The sequence below is a fragment of the Mytilus trossulus genome, unplaced genomic scaffold (genome assembly GCF_036588685.1).
Source record: "Mytilus trossulus isolate FHL-02 unplaced genomic scaffold, PNRI_Mtr1.1.1.hap1 h1tg000261l__unscaffolded, whole genome shotgun sequence".
Lineage (NCBI taxonomy): Eukaryota > Metazoa > Mollusca > Bivalvia > Mytilida > Mytilidae > Mytilus > Mytilus trossulus.
Window position 1 is genome coordinate 540,321 of NW_026963321.1, and position 19,262 is coordinate 559,582.

The following is a 19,262-nucleotide window of genomic DNA, read 5'->3' on the forward strand; positions in this document are numbered from 1 at the left end:
GTGGTAATATATCTGTACACTTGATCTCTTGGGAACTTTTTAAAGGGAAAGAGATGTAACAATTAGGAGAACTGTGGTAATATATCTGTACACTTGATCTCTTGGGGGCTTTTTAAAGGGGAAGGAGATGTAACAATTAGGAGGACTGTGGTAATATATCTGTACACTTGATCTCTTGGGAACTTTTTAAAGGGGAAGGAGATGTAACAATTAGGAGGACTGTGGTAACATATCTGTATACTTGATCTCTTGGGGGGCTTTTTAAAGGGAAAGAAATGTGACAATTAGGAGGACTGTGGTAACATATCTGTACACTTGATCTCTTGGGGGCTTTTTAAAGGGAAAGAAATGTGACAATTAGGAGGACTGTGGTAATATATCTGTACACTTGATCTCTTGGGAACTTTTTAAAGGGGAAGGAGATGTAACAATTAGGAGGACTGTGGTAACATATCTGTATACTTGATCTCTTGGGGGGCTTTTTAAAGGGAAAGAAATGTGACAATTAGGAGGACTGTGGTAACATATCTGTATACTTGATCTCTTGGGGGCTTTATAAAGGGAAAGAAATGTAACAATTAGGAGGACTGTGGTAACATATCTGTACACTTGGATCTCTTGGGGGGCTTTTTAAAGGGGAAGGAGATGTAACAATTAGGAGGACTGTGGTAACATATCTGTATACTTGATCTCTTGGGGGCTTTTTAAAGGGGAAGGAGATGTAACAATTAGGAGGACTGTGGTAATATATCTGTACACTTGATCTCTTGGGAACTTTTTAAAGGGGAAGAGATGTGACAATTAGGAGGACTGTGGTAACATATCTGTACACTTGATCTCTTGGGGGCTTTTTAAAGGGGAAGGAGATGTAACAATTAGGAGGACTGTGGTAATATATCTGTACACTTGATCTCTTGGGAACTTTTTAAAGGGGAAGAGATGTAACAATTAGGAGAACTGTGGTAATATATCTGTACACTTGATCTCTTGGGAACTTTTTAAAGGGGAAGAGATGTAACAATTAGGAGAACTGTGGTAATATATCTGTATACTTGATCTCTTGGGGGCTTTATAAAGGGAAAGAAATGTAACAATTAGGAGGACTGTGGTAACATATCTGTACACTTGATCTCTTGGGAACTTTTTAAAGGGAAAGAGATGTAACAATTAGGAGAACTGTGGTAATATATCTGTACACTTGATCTCTTGGGGGCTTTTTAAAGGGGAAGGAGATGTAACAATTAGGAGGACTGTGGTAATATATCTGTACACTTGATCTCTTGGGAACTTTTTAAAGGGGAAGGAGATGTAACAATTAGGAGAACTGTGGTAATATATCTGTACACTTGATCTCTTGGGGGCTTTTTAAAGGGGAAGGAGATGTAACAATTAGGAGAACTGTGGTAATATATCTGTACACTTGATCTTTTGGGGGCTTTTTAAAGGGGAAGGAGATGTAACAATTAGGAGGACTGTGGTAATATATCTGTACACTTGATCTCTTGGGAACTTTTTAAAGGGAAAGAGATGTGACAATTAGGAGGACTGTGGTAACATATCTGTATACTTGATCTCTTGGGAACTTTTTAAAGGGGAAGGAGATGTAACAATTAGGAGGACTGTGGTAACATATCTGTACACTTGATCTCTTGGGAACTTTTTAAAGGGGAAGGAGATGTAACAATTAGGAGGACTGTGGTAATATATCTGTACACTTGATCTCTTGGGAACTTTTTAAAGGGAAAGAAATGTGACAATTAGGAGGACTGTGGTAATATATCTGTACACTTGATCTCTTGGGAACTTTTTAAAGGGGAAGGAGATGTAACAATTAGGAGGACTGTGGTAACATATCTGTATACTTGATCTCTTGGGGGGCTTTTTAAAGGGAAAGAAATGTGACAATTAGGAGGACTGTGGTAACATATCTGTATACTTGATCTCTTGGGGGGCTTTTTAATGGGGAAGGAGATGTAACAATTAGGAGGACTGTGGTAACATATCTGTATACTTGATCTCTTGGGGGGCTTTATAAAGGGAAAGAGATGTGACAATTAGGAGAACTGTGGTAACATATCTGTACACTTGATCTCTTGGGGGCTTTTTAAAGGGGAAGGAGATGTAACAATTAGGAGGACTGTGGTAACATATCTGTATACTTGATCTCTTGGGGGGCTTTTTAAAGGAGAAGGAGATGTAACAATTAGGAGGACTGTGGTAACATATCTGTACACTTGATCTCTTGGGGGCTTTTTAAAGGGGAAGGAGATGTAACAATTAGGAGGACTGTGGTAACATATCTGTATACTTGATCTCTTGGGGGGCTTTTTAAAGGAGAAGGAGATGTAACAATTAGGAGGACTGTGGTAACATATCTGTACACTTGGATCTCTTGGGGGGCTTTATAAAGAGAAAGAAATGTAACAATTAGGAGGACTGTGGTAACATATCTGTATACTTGATCTCTTGGGGGGCTTTTTAAAGGGAAAGAAATGTGACAATTAGGAGGACTGTGGTAACATATCTGTATACTTGATCTCTTGGGGGGCTTTTTAAAGGGAAAGAAATGTGACAATTAGGAGGACTGTGGTAACATATCTGTATACTCGATCTCTTGGGGGGCTTTTTAAAGGGAAAGAAATGTGACAATTAGGAGGACTGTGGTAACATATCTGTATACTTGATCTCTTGGGGGGCTTTTTAAAGGGAAAGAAATGTGACAATTAGGAGGACTGTGGTAACATATCTGTATACTTGATCTCTTGGGGGGCTTTTTAAAGGAGAAGGAGCTGTCACAGTTTGATTATTGTTTTTTTCTCTAGACTTTATAGATCTGTAGGAATAAATTACCCTGATATGATAGTGAAACATATTGAAATATGTGCAATTTTTGTACAGAGGTGGTTGAATTAACATGGATCTATGCTAAGTTTATTCACTTACAATTCAGAAGAAGGATTTTTGTACTTCATATATATCCAAATATCCAAATTAAGCATATTACATTATGTAAAATAAACATTTGTCTATTATGTAGGTTGTTAAAGATGATGAGGCTAAAGAGGACTTAGAGGAAGGAGAAACCCCTGATTCTCCAGAAGAGGGAGAGACTGTGGAAGAAGATAAAGAAGAAACTGAAATGGAGGTTCAAGAGGATAAAAGAAAAGTTAAAAAAGGTAAACCATATTGAAAAATAAAAACTACATTAGTAAGATAATGCTTATTCATGCTATTGTTGGTTTACTATCCAAATTTGATCTACACACATGGGGATACTCTGAACTTGCCTTTCTGTCCATGATTATTTTTTTTTATAAACATTCATCTCTCTTAACATTAAGAGGGATATTACATACTGATGCTCGTTTTTCAATCTGACCTTATGCCAAATGTACATGTATGTCAAATGATAGCATCAGCAAGTAATATCTCATTTGAATTTGAAAGGCGCAGTTCATTATTTGTGTTAATAGACCATTAGGGCAAAGTCTACTTTGTATTCTTACATGACGTCCTTCAAAAGCTTTGAGTACACACCCATGGTAAAATATGAATATATTTCATGGGCTGTTCCCATTGTACCCCCACGTCATATGTTTTTTAAGGAATGATTTTATAGAACGATGATGTAAGAATATAAGCATTTTATGGGAAAATTCACACTTGTGAATCCGAAAATCATCACAACAAGGAAATGTAAACAAACGATGCTAAAATGTGGTATAAGCCATTTTTAGCTCACCTGGCCCGAAGGGCCAAGTGAGCTTATGCCATCACTTGGCGTCTGTCGTCGTAAACTATTTCAAGAATCTTCTCCTCTAAAACTACTGGGCCAAATACTTCCAAACTTTAACTGAATGTTCCTTAGGGTATCTAGTTTATAAATTGTATCCGAAGTTTTGATCTATCAATAAACATGGTCGCCATTGCTAAAAATAGAACATAGGGGTCAAATGCAGTTTTTGGCTTATAACTCAAAAACCAAAGCATTTAGAGCAAATCTGACATGGGGCATTATTGTTTATTAGGTCAAGATCTATCTGCCCTGAAATTTTCAGATGAATCAGACAACCGGTTGTTGGGTTGCTGCCCCTGAATTGGTAATTTTAAGGAAATTTTGCTGTTTTTGGTTATTATCTTGAAAATTATTATAGATAAAGATAAACTGTAAACCGAAATAATGTTCAGCAAAGTAAGGTCTGCAAATAAGTCACCATGACCGAAATGGTCAGTTGACCCCTTTAGGAGTTATTGCCCTTTTTAGTCAATTTTTAACCATTTTTCGTAAATCTTAGTAATCTTTTACAAAAATCTTCTCCTCTGAAACTACTGGGCCAAATACTTCCAAACTTTAACTGAATGTTCCTTAGGGTATCTAGTTTATAAATTGTATCCGAAGTTTTGATCTATCAACAAACATGGTCGCCAATGCTAAAAATAGAACATAGGGGTCAAATGCAGTTTTTGGCTTATAACGCAAAAACCCAACCCTTTAGAGCAAATCTGACAAGGGGTAATTTTGTTTATCAGGTCAAGATCTATCTGCCCTGAAATTTTCAGATGAATCAGACAACCTGTTGTTGGGTTGCTGCCCCTGAATTGATAATTTTAAGGAAATTTTGCTGTTTTTGTTTAATATCTTGAATATAATTATAGATAGAGATAAACTGTAAACCGAAATAATGTTCAGCAAAGTAAGATCTACAAATAAGTCTATTTGACCAAAATTGTCAATTGACCCAATAAGGAGTTATTGCCCTTTAAAGATTTTTTTCACAATTTGTTCATCATGTTGACTTACTTTAAAAAATCTTCTCCTTTGAAACTGCTGTATCAATTTCAGCCAAACTTAGGCTTAATGAGTTCCAGAGTATCTAGTATAAATTTTATATTTTGTTTCCTTGTATGTCAAGAAACATAGCTCCTATGGCTAAAATAGAACATAGGAGAAAATGATTATTTTTTTTGGCTTTTGAAGAAAATAGGACGATCCAAAGAACATTTAAATAATTTGAAAAGCCAAAATAATCATTGATGAGAGTTTTAACCAAAAGAATTAAGCTGAGCGATTCAGGCTCTTGAGAGCCTCTTGTATTTATACATGTTAGACATATAAGTAAATTATCATTTAAATTCATCCCAAACTATCTAACTACGTTATTTTAAATGTTAAAAACATGTCACTAATTCAGTTTGCTTCGTTCTTTTACATCAATTTAATAGTGTGTTTATTTATGAGAACGGCAAATATTTGCCTCCACCTAGAGCGCTTTGATCCAAGAGAATTGCCGTATTTGTCCTATTAGAATCAAAATAATTCATGGGGGCTTGAATATATCTAGATTTAACAACGGGTTGTCCCTTTATGTCGATATTTTACCCCTCGCTAACGCTCAGGGCAAAATATTTGTCATAAAGGGCCAACCCATGGTAAAATCTCGATATATTCAAACGCTCAGGGCAAAATATTTATCATAAAGGGCCAACCCGTGGTAAAATCTCGATATATTCAAGCCCCCATGAATTATTTCTTAAATAAAATTATTTCAACCTGGATGGGGTAAAGAAAGAACAAAACACGTTTAGAATTCACTGTGGGAAATCTTTTCCCTAGGGGTTAGATGATCAGATGTCTTAAGCTGTGGCCATTCCTTATAAAACAAGTTAGAATTTACTCTAAGGTGTTTTAAGATTTTACAGTTCAATTGACTTATCCTCAATAGATCCTTAAATTCTGCCTACTACAAAAATTGTATATTTTTTAACTCAACCTTTGAATGTACTCGCAGCTGTCAATCATTGTTTGCTGAATACTTTTTTTTACATATAATTTGCAATAAAATAGTAATGTAAAAATTATTTCTTCAGCTGAACAAGTAGTTATAAGAAGAGTGAGTCAGAAGAAGCCGCTTATTGAAATGGAAGAACCAGCCCAGGTCAAATCAAGGTCACCATCTCCGGCAAGGAATCCTGTTACTAATATTGTTCATTTGAGGAATCTTGTACGACCTTTCACCTTACTACAGCTGAAGGATTTACTTAGGAGAACAGGGACAATGACAGATGATAAATTCTGGATAGATTCCATCAAGTCACATTGTTATGCTACAGTAAGTAATGAGAGAATCCAAGGGGGCTGCAGTGGGGATGGGGTTATTGACAGATGATAAATTCTAAATAGATTCTATCAAGCCACATTGTTATGATACAGTAAGTGATGAGAGAATATAATCAAAAGAGGATGCAAAGAGGGTAGGGCATTGTGTCTGATTAGGTAGAACCTTATCCCATCTTCAAATATATTTTTGAGAAAATTATTTTGTTATAGAGGAAAACATGCCTTCTTTTGTTGCTGATAAATTATAGATAGAATTGGAAAAGATGTGAGGGGCTTGAAAAAATATTTCAAGGTTAATTTGTATATCTTGCTTGTAAAATTTGATTTTATTAACCTGTATCTATTATTTTCTGTTGTAGTTTGAGACTGAAGATCAAGCTGTAGAAACAAGGAAAGCTTTACATGGGAAAAAATGGCCGTCATCTAATCCTAAAATATTACAAGTAGATTATGCCACTCCAGATGAGGTATGTTTACTGAAGGCCATATTATATGTATAAAATAAAAAATGGAAATGGGGAATATGTCAAAGATACAACAACACGTCCAAAGAGCAGAAACAGCCGAAGGCCATCAATTGGTCTTCTACACAGAGAGCAAATCCTCCACCCAGAGGCGTGCTTCAGCTGGCCCCCAAACAAATTTGTGTACTAGTTCAGTGATATTGGAATAATATGTAAAGTCATATGAAACTAGTGACTGGTGAAAAATAATATTTATCCAATTCTTGAACCAATGCATGAATATCATAAACTTTCGTCTATTACTTTTTCTCTCCATCTGTTATTGTGTGAAAATATGGCAGCTGATTAATTGTCGTGTTTTAAAGCCGTAGTTTACCAATTGTCAAATTATAGTAAACAATCAACAAAGAAGCATAGACATTGAGCATGTGTATAACATGTACAATCAGATAATAGTTTATTTAAATGACAGAACCATGAGTATTGTGATCACCAGATTTTTATGAGAAGGGTCATGCATGCTGAGGTCACTTGTAGGAAACAATTAAAACAAGTAAACTTCTTCTAAATTTTGACAAATTATAGAATTTTCTTCAGAAAAAGTATATTAAATTATCTATTTAGTTATAAAAAAACATATGCATATTATTTTTTTTGAGGTGTTATATGACTTTAACAATGAAATATATAAATGAAATAAAATTAAAAAGCATATAAGACTTACAAAGGGCAGAGGCACGCGACTAGGGACAGTTGCAAAAATGTGTCTGGGTTCAACATGTTTTGTGAGATCTCAAAATGCCCCTTTATCGCTAGCTGATGTAAAAAAACCCACAGCAATATACATATGAAAACTCAGTAGTTAATGTTTTACCAAGTTTTCTACATTGTTTTACACAATTTATGATTTCCATTCATATTGAATTATTTATTGACTAGTAAATGTTTTTAGTTGTTTTTAATTTACTGCTGATTCTTTTATTTTAATTGGAAACATTTTCATGGATTGAGAAAAAAAATGTATTTTATTGATATTTTTTTGGGTGGTATTGCAAAAGTCTGCATACAAGCCTATAGAACATTTGAATTGAGGATTCCTCTTTACCCATGAAATTCCATGAAATTGGTTCGACAAAAATAATATATCTAGTTTCAAAACCTTGTACTTTGGTGAAATGCAACATCTAATTACAGAAACTTTAAACAGCTGCTACAAGCATGATGTTCATAGATAAAATTTCATCTAGAGAGATTTAAAAAAAATTAATGTTTTACTGAAAAAGAAAATTGACAACAGTGACATGCTGATATAAAAATTGAGCGTCATTAACAGTTATTGCTGTAATGGAGACAAGGCATTTTTATTACCTGATTACATAACATTGAAAGATTTTAATGAAAACATGTTAAATGTAAACCCTGCTTTATTATAACAGATTGACTATCACAAAAATGAGGAGGAAGCGCCACGATTAGCCAAAGAAAAAGCCCAAAAAGAAGCTAAAGCCAGAAAGGAGGAAGAAAAGAGAAGGAAGGCTGAAAGAGAAGTGAGGTTAGCAAAGAAAAAAGAAGAAGAAGAGGCAAAGAAGAATAAACCTCCACCAATCAGAGAGTGGGACAGGGACAAGATCAGACAGTCAGAGGAAAAGGAAGATCCTCAAAGACGACGTAGACCGTCTAGTGGTTCACCTACAAAAGACAGAAGACGGGGAGATAAAAGTAGGGAGAAAGAAAGAGATAAGGAAAGGCCTGCAAAGAAAGAAAAAACAGGTATTGTTACTGCTCATTTTAATTGTGTTTTGTTATCAAATAACAAATTGTGAATTTGATATTGATCTATAGTGTGTGATAACATTGTGTGAGGGAATTCGACGTTTGCTGTACCACTGTCCACTCCAGCGCAATTTGTGACAATACTACCACATCAATCAGAATGATTTTTTTGCAGTGTTTTGAGAATTGATTTTACTTTGTTGTCGCGTATTATTAGTGAAACATTCAGTGTTTTAAAAAGGCAAATTTTCTGTATAAAGTCGATGATTATGTTGACTTTTGAAGGCCAAACTTTCTACTGCCTTAAATAAACAAATAAAAGATCCAAAAACTATACCAATATATAACGGCATGTTTATAAAATTATAGCAAATCTATTGGCAAACAATTTTTTTTTCGTACATGGACCATAATTATATATTCGGCCTTAGGTTTCTTTTTGTATCCTTTTTTATAAGTTCTAAAATTTTAACTTTTATTTTGTGGGTTGTGTTGGTGTTAGAATAGTATGAATGGAACAATTGAGTTTTTCGAGAAAAAATTAATACATTTTGATTCACCGTTTACGTGACATGAAACCAAACAGGAAACCAATCTTTATTTTCTCTATTTTGCACAATATAATTCAAAAGGCATAAATAAACACCATTACTAGTGTTACTTGCTTCATGTTAATATTTAAAATCTATTTTCAATGTTATATTAAAGTTTTTTTTAAACCTGACAGGAAACCATAAGAAACCGAAAGCATTTTTTTAGTTTTATTTTATTGCAAAATCTGCTTAAAATAATCTGAACAGTATACTTTTTCTTAAAATCCATCTTAAATGTAACAGTATTATAAAACTCCTAAATATGTGCTTGTTTTGAAAACAATTAGTACAATTTATTCAGAATTTCCATATTTTCTTCAATGATACAGGATACCATAATCGTTGTATCTTGATGTTTAAGCAAAAAAAATGTATTTATATTTGGTTTTTATATTCTAGTTATATACAATTTATTCCAAATCATTGGCAATGTAACATTCTTTAAATCCAGTAAAGAAAAAAACTTTTAACTTGGAATTAAAATCTTTAAAATAGGCACAATGTGATACTTGTGACCTGTACACCATCTACATGGTTTCCACATTTTAACCTACTTTAGTGGGCTAAAATCAATAAAGTACTTCCTTTCAAGTCATGCATGGTAAAAGTTTACTTCTCCTTTGACAAGTTTATTGCGTTTCTGATAAGTGTTTGCTGAACATGAATAAAAAATATTAATTAAAAACTGTGACAAAGATTCCAACTTTGTACATTCTAAGTGTAACGGTATATTAACATGTATTTGTTATTAAATTATATTTATTCACCTAAAATATCCAGTAATATTTACTGCTGAAGTTAAATAAATCCAACGAGCATTGGTACAATGATAAGAGACGTAATTTCGATTGATTTTTCCAAAGACTCTTCACGTCATTATCGGGAAACGAAGTGTGTTCTAACGTCTGTCAAATCTGAAATCGATTTTGTCAAGTCATTGGGCATTTATTTTCACACAGGATCGTATGTAACATTATGCACATAGGAAAAATAACAGACCACCAGCGCAATCTCTTTGACAATTGTATTTTCCTCTTTTAAACAAGACGAAACAAGTCTACAGATTATGTTTGCTAACATCCCGTTGGAAACAAAAACAATGTTTAGACCTAGTCTTTCGTACATCCGGCCGTAATGGCGTTATCACATGTTAGTCACATGTTTCACGTATGAGCGGAAATGGTTAGAACTTAAGGACAAAAACAATTTTAATAAATAACTGGACTTCTGTTTCGTGTGAAATGTAACGCATAACGACAACGTAATTTTCTTACTTAATTATTACGAAGATCAAAATAAGAATGTAAATCATCTCGGATTTACCTGTTTGAACATCTCGCGAGATTTCATATTTGCATATTATTTTTAAGAATTCTATTACAACAAAGCAGATTACATCATCTAAAAATTGCGTTACGAAATCGGACACAAAAATCACGCCACTGTTCTTACATCTGCTACATAAATACTTATAGTTCTCGGCATTTTCTTCTCACTATTCTTATTGGTCGATGTTCTTTGTTATTTGAAAACAAAAGTTACGAATTTGACGGTGACGATTTTCTATAAATCAGTCAGCGTTATGCTCTTCGGAAGCAAAAAGTAACGCGAGAAACGACACAAAAATACGGTTGTAGAATCTTTGAAATTCGTATATTTTAAATTTTTTTCTAGGGAAGAGTAGCATACACTTGTATGTTGATAAAAATAATGGCATCTTTAGATGTAGTTGCAACTTTTCTTACAGTAATTCACATTTTATCACTTTTCTATAGTTATAGGAAACGGAGCCCAATAGCAAATTATGGTCCACATGCAAAACAATGAACTTAAAATATCTGACATTTTCTCCCTTCCCAGTTTTTCCCTATACATTTTTATGATGTGGACTGGTCATTGTTATTGAATCGTATGCAATTTCATTGGATTAAGGTAGCACAATACAAAGATTTTTTACTTCCAATCACTAACATTTGAAATGCCGTCACTTTCTTATGAATGCATAGAAAATAATAAAAGAGGTATATATAGATAGATAAAAGAATAATCTTTTAAATGAATGTAATATTTTTATTATGCAATCATTATGTAATCAATTATTATGTAATATGTGGCAAAATCTGGGTGAGGTCACTTGAATGAATTTGGCTCTTTTATCTCTTTAACTATACAGAAAATTTTAACGAAATCTTAATCAACACATCATGGGCTTCAAAAGGGTGTCTCAGATTGTCTCTATGGTATTCTATTCTCTCATAAATCTCCAATTAGTGAAACATCCTAACCACATAAAAGAAGATAATGTTTAATTAGGTGTAAAATTTGTTCTATACATTCTATCTGAAATCTGAGACAACTTTTTGTAGATAATGGCCATAGGAACAACATAAAATAAAATCAAGCCTCTAGGGATAATTATGCAGAAGCTAATTTCATTTGAAAGTGGAAATTTGGTGAAAAATATTTTATGCACCGTTAACATTATAATTGGTTACATAATTGTTCCATAATGCTAACATTGCATTAATTTGAAAGAGTAATCTGTTAGCTATCCAAAACTACCATTTTTATAAATTTTCAAGCATTATTAAGAAAGTTACAGCATTTTAAAACTTGGTAGTTGGAGTTATTAAATCTTTGTATTGTGCTACCTTAAGTTGTTATTAGTTTACCTTCAAACTTGTTTTTGCTTTTCATACATCACTATTGATTAATAGAACGTGCATGAATGTGTACGGTAACTAAAATTACCTTCAAACTAGAAACTGGACAAGTCAATACTATGTTTTATCAATGAAAGTTAAGGTATGAAATGTAAGAATTGCCACTTTTTCTATTTTCTCAAAATTTTCGGAATATACAGTTTAAAGATTATTTTTTAAAAGCCTATTGTGGAGATAAAAGAGAAAGTTTACAAATAAGACGTTTTGTTCCATTAAACAAGTCATTTTCTTAACAGAAATGTTGAAATATATTTTACGCACGACTACGGCAGGTAAAATCATTATTTATCATAACCAAAAAAACGCATTTTTCCGTCTCATTTGAATATGATGATAACAATTAATCCCAAACTTAAGAAATAAGGAAATAAAGTCTAACTATGTCCGATCTGCCTATTTATGCACATCAAAAGTCAATAAGATCGTTTTAAAGTCAATTTCGTCTACCTCACACAATCTTGTTAGGCACTATAATTGAATTTCTTTCAATTGTGTGTACAATGCCATTGAAGACCTAACCTAGAGTCATCAAACATTTTTGAATGTTAATTTTTACATTGAAGATATGCACTTCACTTTATTTGCACAATTGGAAAACTTTGACAGCTTTTTAGAGATGAAAAAAATAATGTAAGTTTTTAGCAACCTTTCCCATTTCCAATGGAAATAGATAGAGGAAGATGTGGTGTGAGTGCCAATGAGACAACTCTCCATCCAAATAACAATTAAAAAAAAAAAGTAAACCACTATAGGTCAATGTATGGCCTTCAACACGGAGCCTTGGCTCACACCGAACAACAAGCTAAAAAGGGCCCCAAAATAGCTAGTGTAAAACCATTCAAACGAGAAAACCAACGGTCTAATCTATATTTAAAAAAAACCGAGAAACGAGAAACATGTATATATTACGTTAACAAACAACAACTACTGTACATCAGATTCCTGAAATAACCATTTCATGAGCCTTCCAACTCTTCTAAAATAAGTGAATAAACATTTAAAATGTGAATCTCTTATATGCACACATTTAGGAATTTTGTCAACAGTAATGAGCCCTAAAGACTAAATTTCATTTGTTTTGCTAATTTGCACTGATTGTAATGTGTTATCTGTCCTTGCTGACCTTCAAATATATGCGCCCTAAATAATGTGTCAAATTGCTGTTGCCATTATCTTTCAAATTACAAACCACAAGTATTGTAGCTTGGCCTTTGATGTCTTTTGGGGATTATTACAACATTTATTTTTCTGTATTTATAGATAAAAAAGAAGATGAAGAACCTCCTGCCAAGCTATTAGATGATCTGTTCAAGAAAACAAAAACTACTCCATGTATATACTGGCTACCATTAACAGAAGCACAGGTAAGCAGGGTTTCCTCTGGGGCCTAAATTAAAATATAGTTTGTTTGCCCTTTTCCGACCCTATGTTTTGAAACAGAGTAGGTAGGTAGGTAAAATATTTTATTTTTTTCCCTAAAAAAATAACCTGGCTCGGTATATTATTTGTCATGGGTAGGCAGGTAGGTATAATATTTTATTTTATAGATACAAACGCTGCATAATGTCATTTGTGTCCCTTTTGTTTTTGGGAAATAAGTTTTCTGGGACTACTAGTTTAAAAAAAAATATCACGTAGAATGTGAAGCTAATTCATATGCACTACTATTTTGTTTTCAAATATCAAAATAAAGAGCTGTGCCGCATATCTTCAACGTTTATATGCCTGGAACTTTGAACTTGCACTTATATTCTGTACTACGTACCTTGTATGCTTACTTTAAGATTTTCTGTAAAAGATAACTTTGTACTGATAAAATATGTCCGGGCAGACATACATTACTAGTAGAAAAAGTCTCTAGAGTGTTAAAAACATCGTGTGTGCCTTTGTTTCCAATAAAAATGCTACAAGACTTAAAACTCTGACAATTGTCACGTATTTTACATCGCATTAATAAATGATCTTTATGGACAACTTGGTGATTTTACTGCCAGATATTCTCCACTTTACAGGGTTTTGTCACTTTTGATTCATATCAGATATCGGCATCGTTAACATAATCATCCTGATCTGCGGATCACAAAAGGCCATCTCTACATAGAATACAACAACCGTTTACAAATTAGTTTGTTCACACGTTGATAATTTTGTTTCAAACGAACTTTTTTTGTAAATGATTTCAGGAAGCGTTCACATGCTGAACATCGATTTCAAACAAATGCTTTGAAACTTCACATGCAAACTTGTGTTCATGTCAAACGCTAAGGTGATACCAAACAGACTGGACCATATACGTTAAAGATAAAACCCGAGAATTCCGGATAAAATAGTTTTGAGCGGGAAATACAAATATAAGATTTTTGGTAGGAACGAAAAAATAAAATAAAATAAAATCTTGCTGGTAAATACAAATAAAAGATTTTCAGGCGCAACAAATTTATAGGGTCGGTCGGTAAAGGGCAAACAATCAATATTTTAATTTAAGCCTGGCGGTCGCCATTTTCGCCATTTGCCAAAAATTATAATTTTGGCGATTAAAATTAGTCATTGGCAAAAGAATTTGGAGAAAAAAATATATATAACGATTTATTTTCAGCCATCTTGTTTATTTCCTTTTTTATACGCCCGTCTTTTAGACGGGACATATTATGGTATACCGTTGTCTGTCCGTCTGTCCATCCGTCCTTCCATCTGTCCGTCTGTCCCTCGTCCACACTTCAGACAATAACTCAAAAACACTTTCACCAATTTCCATGAAACTTAAGTGAATTGTTTATATCTATTGATGTAAGCTCCCTTTCAATTTTTATAAATTTTAGATTTTAAGTTTTGGATTTATGGGGCTTTATTCATAAAAAAAGGGGGATTTTCAACACTTCGGACAATAACTCAAAAAGGCTTTCACTAATGTCCATTAAACTTTAGTGAATTGTTTATATCTATTGATGTAAGCTCCCTTTCAATTTTTATAAATTTCAGATTTTTAGTTTTGGATTTATGGGGCTTCATTCATAAAAAAAGGGGGATTTTTAACACTTCGGACAATAAATCAAAAAGTCTTTCACCAATGTCCATGAAACTTTGGTGAATTGTTTATATCTTATTGATGTAAGCTCCCTTTCAATTTTTATAAATTTCAGATTTTACATTTCCGTGTTATGAATTTTTATGCTTAAAAAAGGGGGGATTTTCCAAACTTAGTCTATTTTATCTCATCTATAACTTTTATATAATGTATATGCCTTAATAAATATAAAAGGTACTTGGTACTCAGAAAGTGTGTTGTGAACAAGATAGAATGTATGGATGAAAAATTAAGACAACAAACTTAGTTGAAATTGAGGTAGCCTTAATAGGAAAAAACGCACGGTGACCCTATCTTTTCTTTTGATATTATCAAAGCATTGTTTGAAAGCTATATTTTCCTAATTTATTTTACAATTCTATCATTTCGTTTAGTTTCTATTCACAAAATGGTGTTTTTTCCTGTATAATCCATACAAAATGTGTCATTTTGTCACGACCCGTAGCTTGAAAAAATTCACGGTGACCTATCATTATTATAATATTTTTTAACATGTATCAATAGATACTACATTTTGGCAAAGTATGAACAAATTCTATCATTTTTATTTTAGACTCCCATACCACCTTAAAGCATAAAAGACAAGTTAAAAGAGCAACGGGCAAATCATGCGCTAAAGTGCAGCCCTTTATTTGGTTTTCTCTGACTTTACCGATCAGACAATACTTGGAATTCACCTTGAACTCGTTAAGATTTTGACAGAAAATCAATAATCAGCTGATTTCATTTATAGCTATCCACATCAAAGGACTAATTAATAAAGGTGTTGATTGTATGATATGACAAAATGATATGGTTAAATGGCTTGTGTCACATGTTACAAAAGGGATTTATTAACCACTTTGCGACGCACTTGTTAGAAGCAAAATTTTCACGCTTCCTCTCCTTGTTTTAATGATAGTCCAGAAATGAAAACTGTTGTCATGACGAAAAATGTGCAAAAGCAAGAAAGGTCTCTGATTTAAAACTTTATCATTTAACTTTCATATAGATAATTGATTTGAGTGGGTACTTTATCTAAAAGTCGTTTCAGTGAAACACGTGTTTCAAGCATACTTTTACTTATTTACGATGGTCTAGAAACAAAAACTGTCGTTATGAACAAATCCGTTCAAAAGGTTGGCATGAGAGTAACCCTTCAATGTAATGACTTCACCTTCCAAGAGGGATAAATTTCAAGTGGTAAAATGTTTTGTTTTGTTGTGAAACCACTTCTTATTTTAGGGGGGAAGGGGTGGGGGTGCTGGAAAAAAAGGAAAATTTTAAAAGAAAAATATATTTATGTGACTTGGCGAAAAAAATAATAAAGTGGCTAAAATATATTGTTTTGGCAAAAGATCGGCGAAAAAAATAATTGACCCAGGGGAAACCCTAGGTAAGGCCAGAACCAGTCAAAAAACAAAAACTACTCCATATATATACTGGTAACCATTAACAGATGCACAGGTATGGCCAGACCAGGTCAAAAACAATTGTTTTCTTCAGTTTTTGTATGGCCCTGCCAGACATGGGTCTTGACCATAACATTTTACCCTTATATTGGATGATCTTTTCAAGAAAAAACAAAAACTACTCCATGTATATATTGGTTACCATTAACAGAAGCACAGGTATGGCCAGACCAGGCAAAAAAACTATTGCTTGCTTTAGAATTTGTATGGCCCTGCCAGACACTGGTCTTAACCATACAATTTTACCCTTATCTGCCAATAATAGAATGATGTTCACAAGGAAAACTTCTTTTACTGTTGAAAATTTATCTATCAGTGTTTCTTTATTGCATTAAAATTAGTATAGATTTCAATTTTCCTTGAAATTGTTATGAAAACAGGACTTAATGTGGAATGAACTCAAGAATGCTTTTTACCTGTGTTGTGTGTTTATATTGTCAATTTTTCATAAGTAATCAAGTTTCAACGAGTTTGTTCTATTTAACTTTATAACAAGTTTATGCATTAACTGGAAACACTTTTTATTCTAATTATGGACCTAATATTCTACACCTACTCCTTACGAACATGACTGCCAAATATAACCATGTTTCTGAATTCATTCTTTTAAGGTTCCTAACTTTAAGGTAACTTATTTGCTTGCTTTTTTTAAAAATTCGAATAGTGAAAATATATTTCCTTATACTTTAATTGCTATTATGATAGTGAAATGTAGTTGAAAAGCAAATTAAAGAAACTTAAGAAGGCAAATGGTGAAATGTCTTAAATATTAACTACAATAGATTTTTTTATTGCATTTTATTTAATGTTTGTATTTTGATTCTTAGGCAGCTGAAAAGGCAAAGCAAAGAGAGGCAGAAAGAGAAAAAAGATTGAAAGAAAGAGAAAAGAGGAGAGAGTCAGATCCAACACCTCCCCCTCGTAGAAACTTAGACAGAGAAAGAAGAAGTGTAAGTTTCAAACTATTATTACATATAATTGGTTGTTATTATATGAAAGTGTTGTCAAATTCATTTTGTTGACCACTGCCTTGCAGTGTGCTGACCCCAAGTGCAGTTGGTCTTGGGTTCCATCTGGATCAGACCAAAGGCTTGAAATTTGATATTGCTACTTCTACTTATGATAAAATTAACGGTACCAATTTTCTTGCACCAGATGCGCATTTTTACAATACATGTCTCTTCATTGATGCTTGTGGCCAAAATATTTGAAATCCAAAACTTATATAAAAGATGAAGAGCTATAATCCAAAAGGTCCAAAAAGTATAGCCAAATCCATTTCTTAATTTAAAATAATTTCTTTCATTTTGTAACAGCAAATTAAAAAAAAAACACAAAAAAATCTGTATTTTCATGCCAGTACCAAGTACTGGCTACTGGGCTGGTGATACCCTGGCGGACTAATAGTCCACCAGCAGAGGCACCAACCCAGTGGTAGTAATAAAATTAACGGTTTCAATTTTCTTGCACCAAATGCGCATTTCAACAAAACATGTCTCTTCAGTGATGCTCGTGCCAATTCCGTAAAAGGCATCAGAGCTCTGCATGAGGGAGATACATTCCTTTATTTAAAATAATTTCTGTCATTTTGTTACAGCAAATTTAATAATTATAAAATGCTTCAGCATCTAGGAGTGAGAGCAAAATCATATCAATCAGGAATCAGAATAATGTGTCCAGTTGCCATGACTTTTGCTGACTGTGACCTTTGTGAACTAGCATTTTAAATATTAAGCTGAAGGTGCTGGTTGTAAGATTTGTCTTACAAGTTAATATGAAACATTTCTGGTATGGAATAAAGATATGTATTTGTTGTCCCATTAATTCATTTAAGCCTTCATGTTCAGGGAAGTTCAAATTTAAATGTGAAGTATGCCACAAAAGGAGGTTTTTTTATCTATATATATACAATTTGAGTTTTTTTATTCTGATTACTGACTTTCTATTTTCAGCCTCCACCTAGAGGTAGAATGGATGAATGGCCAAAACGAAGATCACCTGAACGAAGAATGTTACCTGATATGAGAGATAGGAGAAGATAACTCATGATTAACAAATAACATATAGATAGGTTTTACATCATGTACATTTTAAATGGTATCTTAAAAAGAAAATTTAAGTGGTACTTTTTATGATTGAGAATCAAGGGGGAAAGCAGATGGGTATATTGCAAGGTATCTCTTCGAGGGTTAAGCATATGTTTTTTATGATCACATAGATTGTAAGGTGGTGATATGTTCATGGCATTTATGGTTGATTAGATTCTACTGCCATGTGGTATTCCATCATCAGTGATGGAAGTCGTTTGTCTGTCCGGTATGTGCTAGCATTTTTGTAGATTATAGCATTGTATAATTATGATATGACCAGAATGTATTAAAGGAATAACTGAAACATGTGTAATTCAATTGTAATTTTTCAATAATGGAGAAAATATGAATTATTTCATCTGACATTTGGTCAGCTATAAAGACAAATTTTAATCTGTTGAAAATTTAATGGGCTTAATTCAACATTGGTTTCCAAATATGCATAACTTCAACATGTTGCTCTTAAAACAAACTTGCATCAAATTTACATTTATTTAGAAAACCAAAATATGCTTGAAATTCAAATTTTATTTAAATTCAAACAAATAAACATAAAATTAGTAGGTACGGACAAAATTGTTCTTTAAATTGGTAGTTTGACTTCAGAAATGAATTATTTTGCACTAAAATGGTAAGATTTTTTGCTATGAATTTTCATTTCTCGTACTGTTAAAGCTAAATAATGGCTTCATGTATAATACAGTCATTTTTTATAGAACCATTTCATTTTATTGTGCATACATGTATTTAAGTTCATTAAGATACTTGTCATTTCATTTTACATTAAAGTTGAGGTTAAATAAGATATCATCTGTAATGGAATCAATATGTGGAATAAATTGAATCTGCTGAATTTATGTTCATCTATTTTACTTCATTAAATTTACATATTTATTCTTTTATTTTTAAATTGACTTTATTTTTGTTGTGTTACTTGTAATGAAAAAATAAAATATTTTATACAA

The 19,262-nt window shown here is 32.7% G+C and overlaps 1 protein-coding gene across 3 annotated transcripts in view; it reads left to right on the plus strand.

Annotated features, from left to right (window-relative positions):
* Positions 1–19,262, plus strand: part of LOC134701714 (apoptotic chromatin condensation inducer in the nucleus-like) — a 40,925-nt gene extending 21,663 nt beyond the window's left edge. For all 3 annotated transcript variants that reach the window (XM_063562845.1, XM_063562848.1, XM_063562846.1), the window contains 7 exons: positions 3,038–3,176; positions 5,869–6,110; positions 6,478–6,585; positions 8,019–8,352; positions 12,932–13,035; positions 17,035–17,157; positions 18,160–19,262. In XM_063562845.1, the coding sequence (XP_063418915.1) occupies positions 3,038–3,176; positions 5,869–6,110; positions 6,478–6,585; positions 8,019–8,352; positions 12,932–13,035; positions 17,035–17,157; positions 18,160–18,249 (1,140 nt within the window). In that variant the 3' untranslated portion in view covers positions 18,250–19,262. The remainder of the gene's footprint in view (positions 1–3,037; positions 3,177–5,868; positions 6,111–6,477; positions 6,586–8,018; positions 8,353–12,931; positions 13,036–17,034; positions 17,158–18,159) is intronic.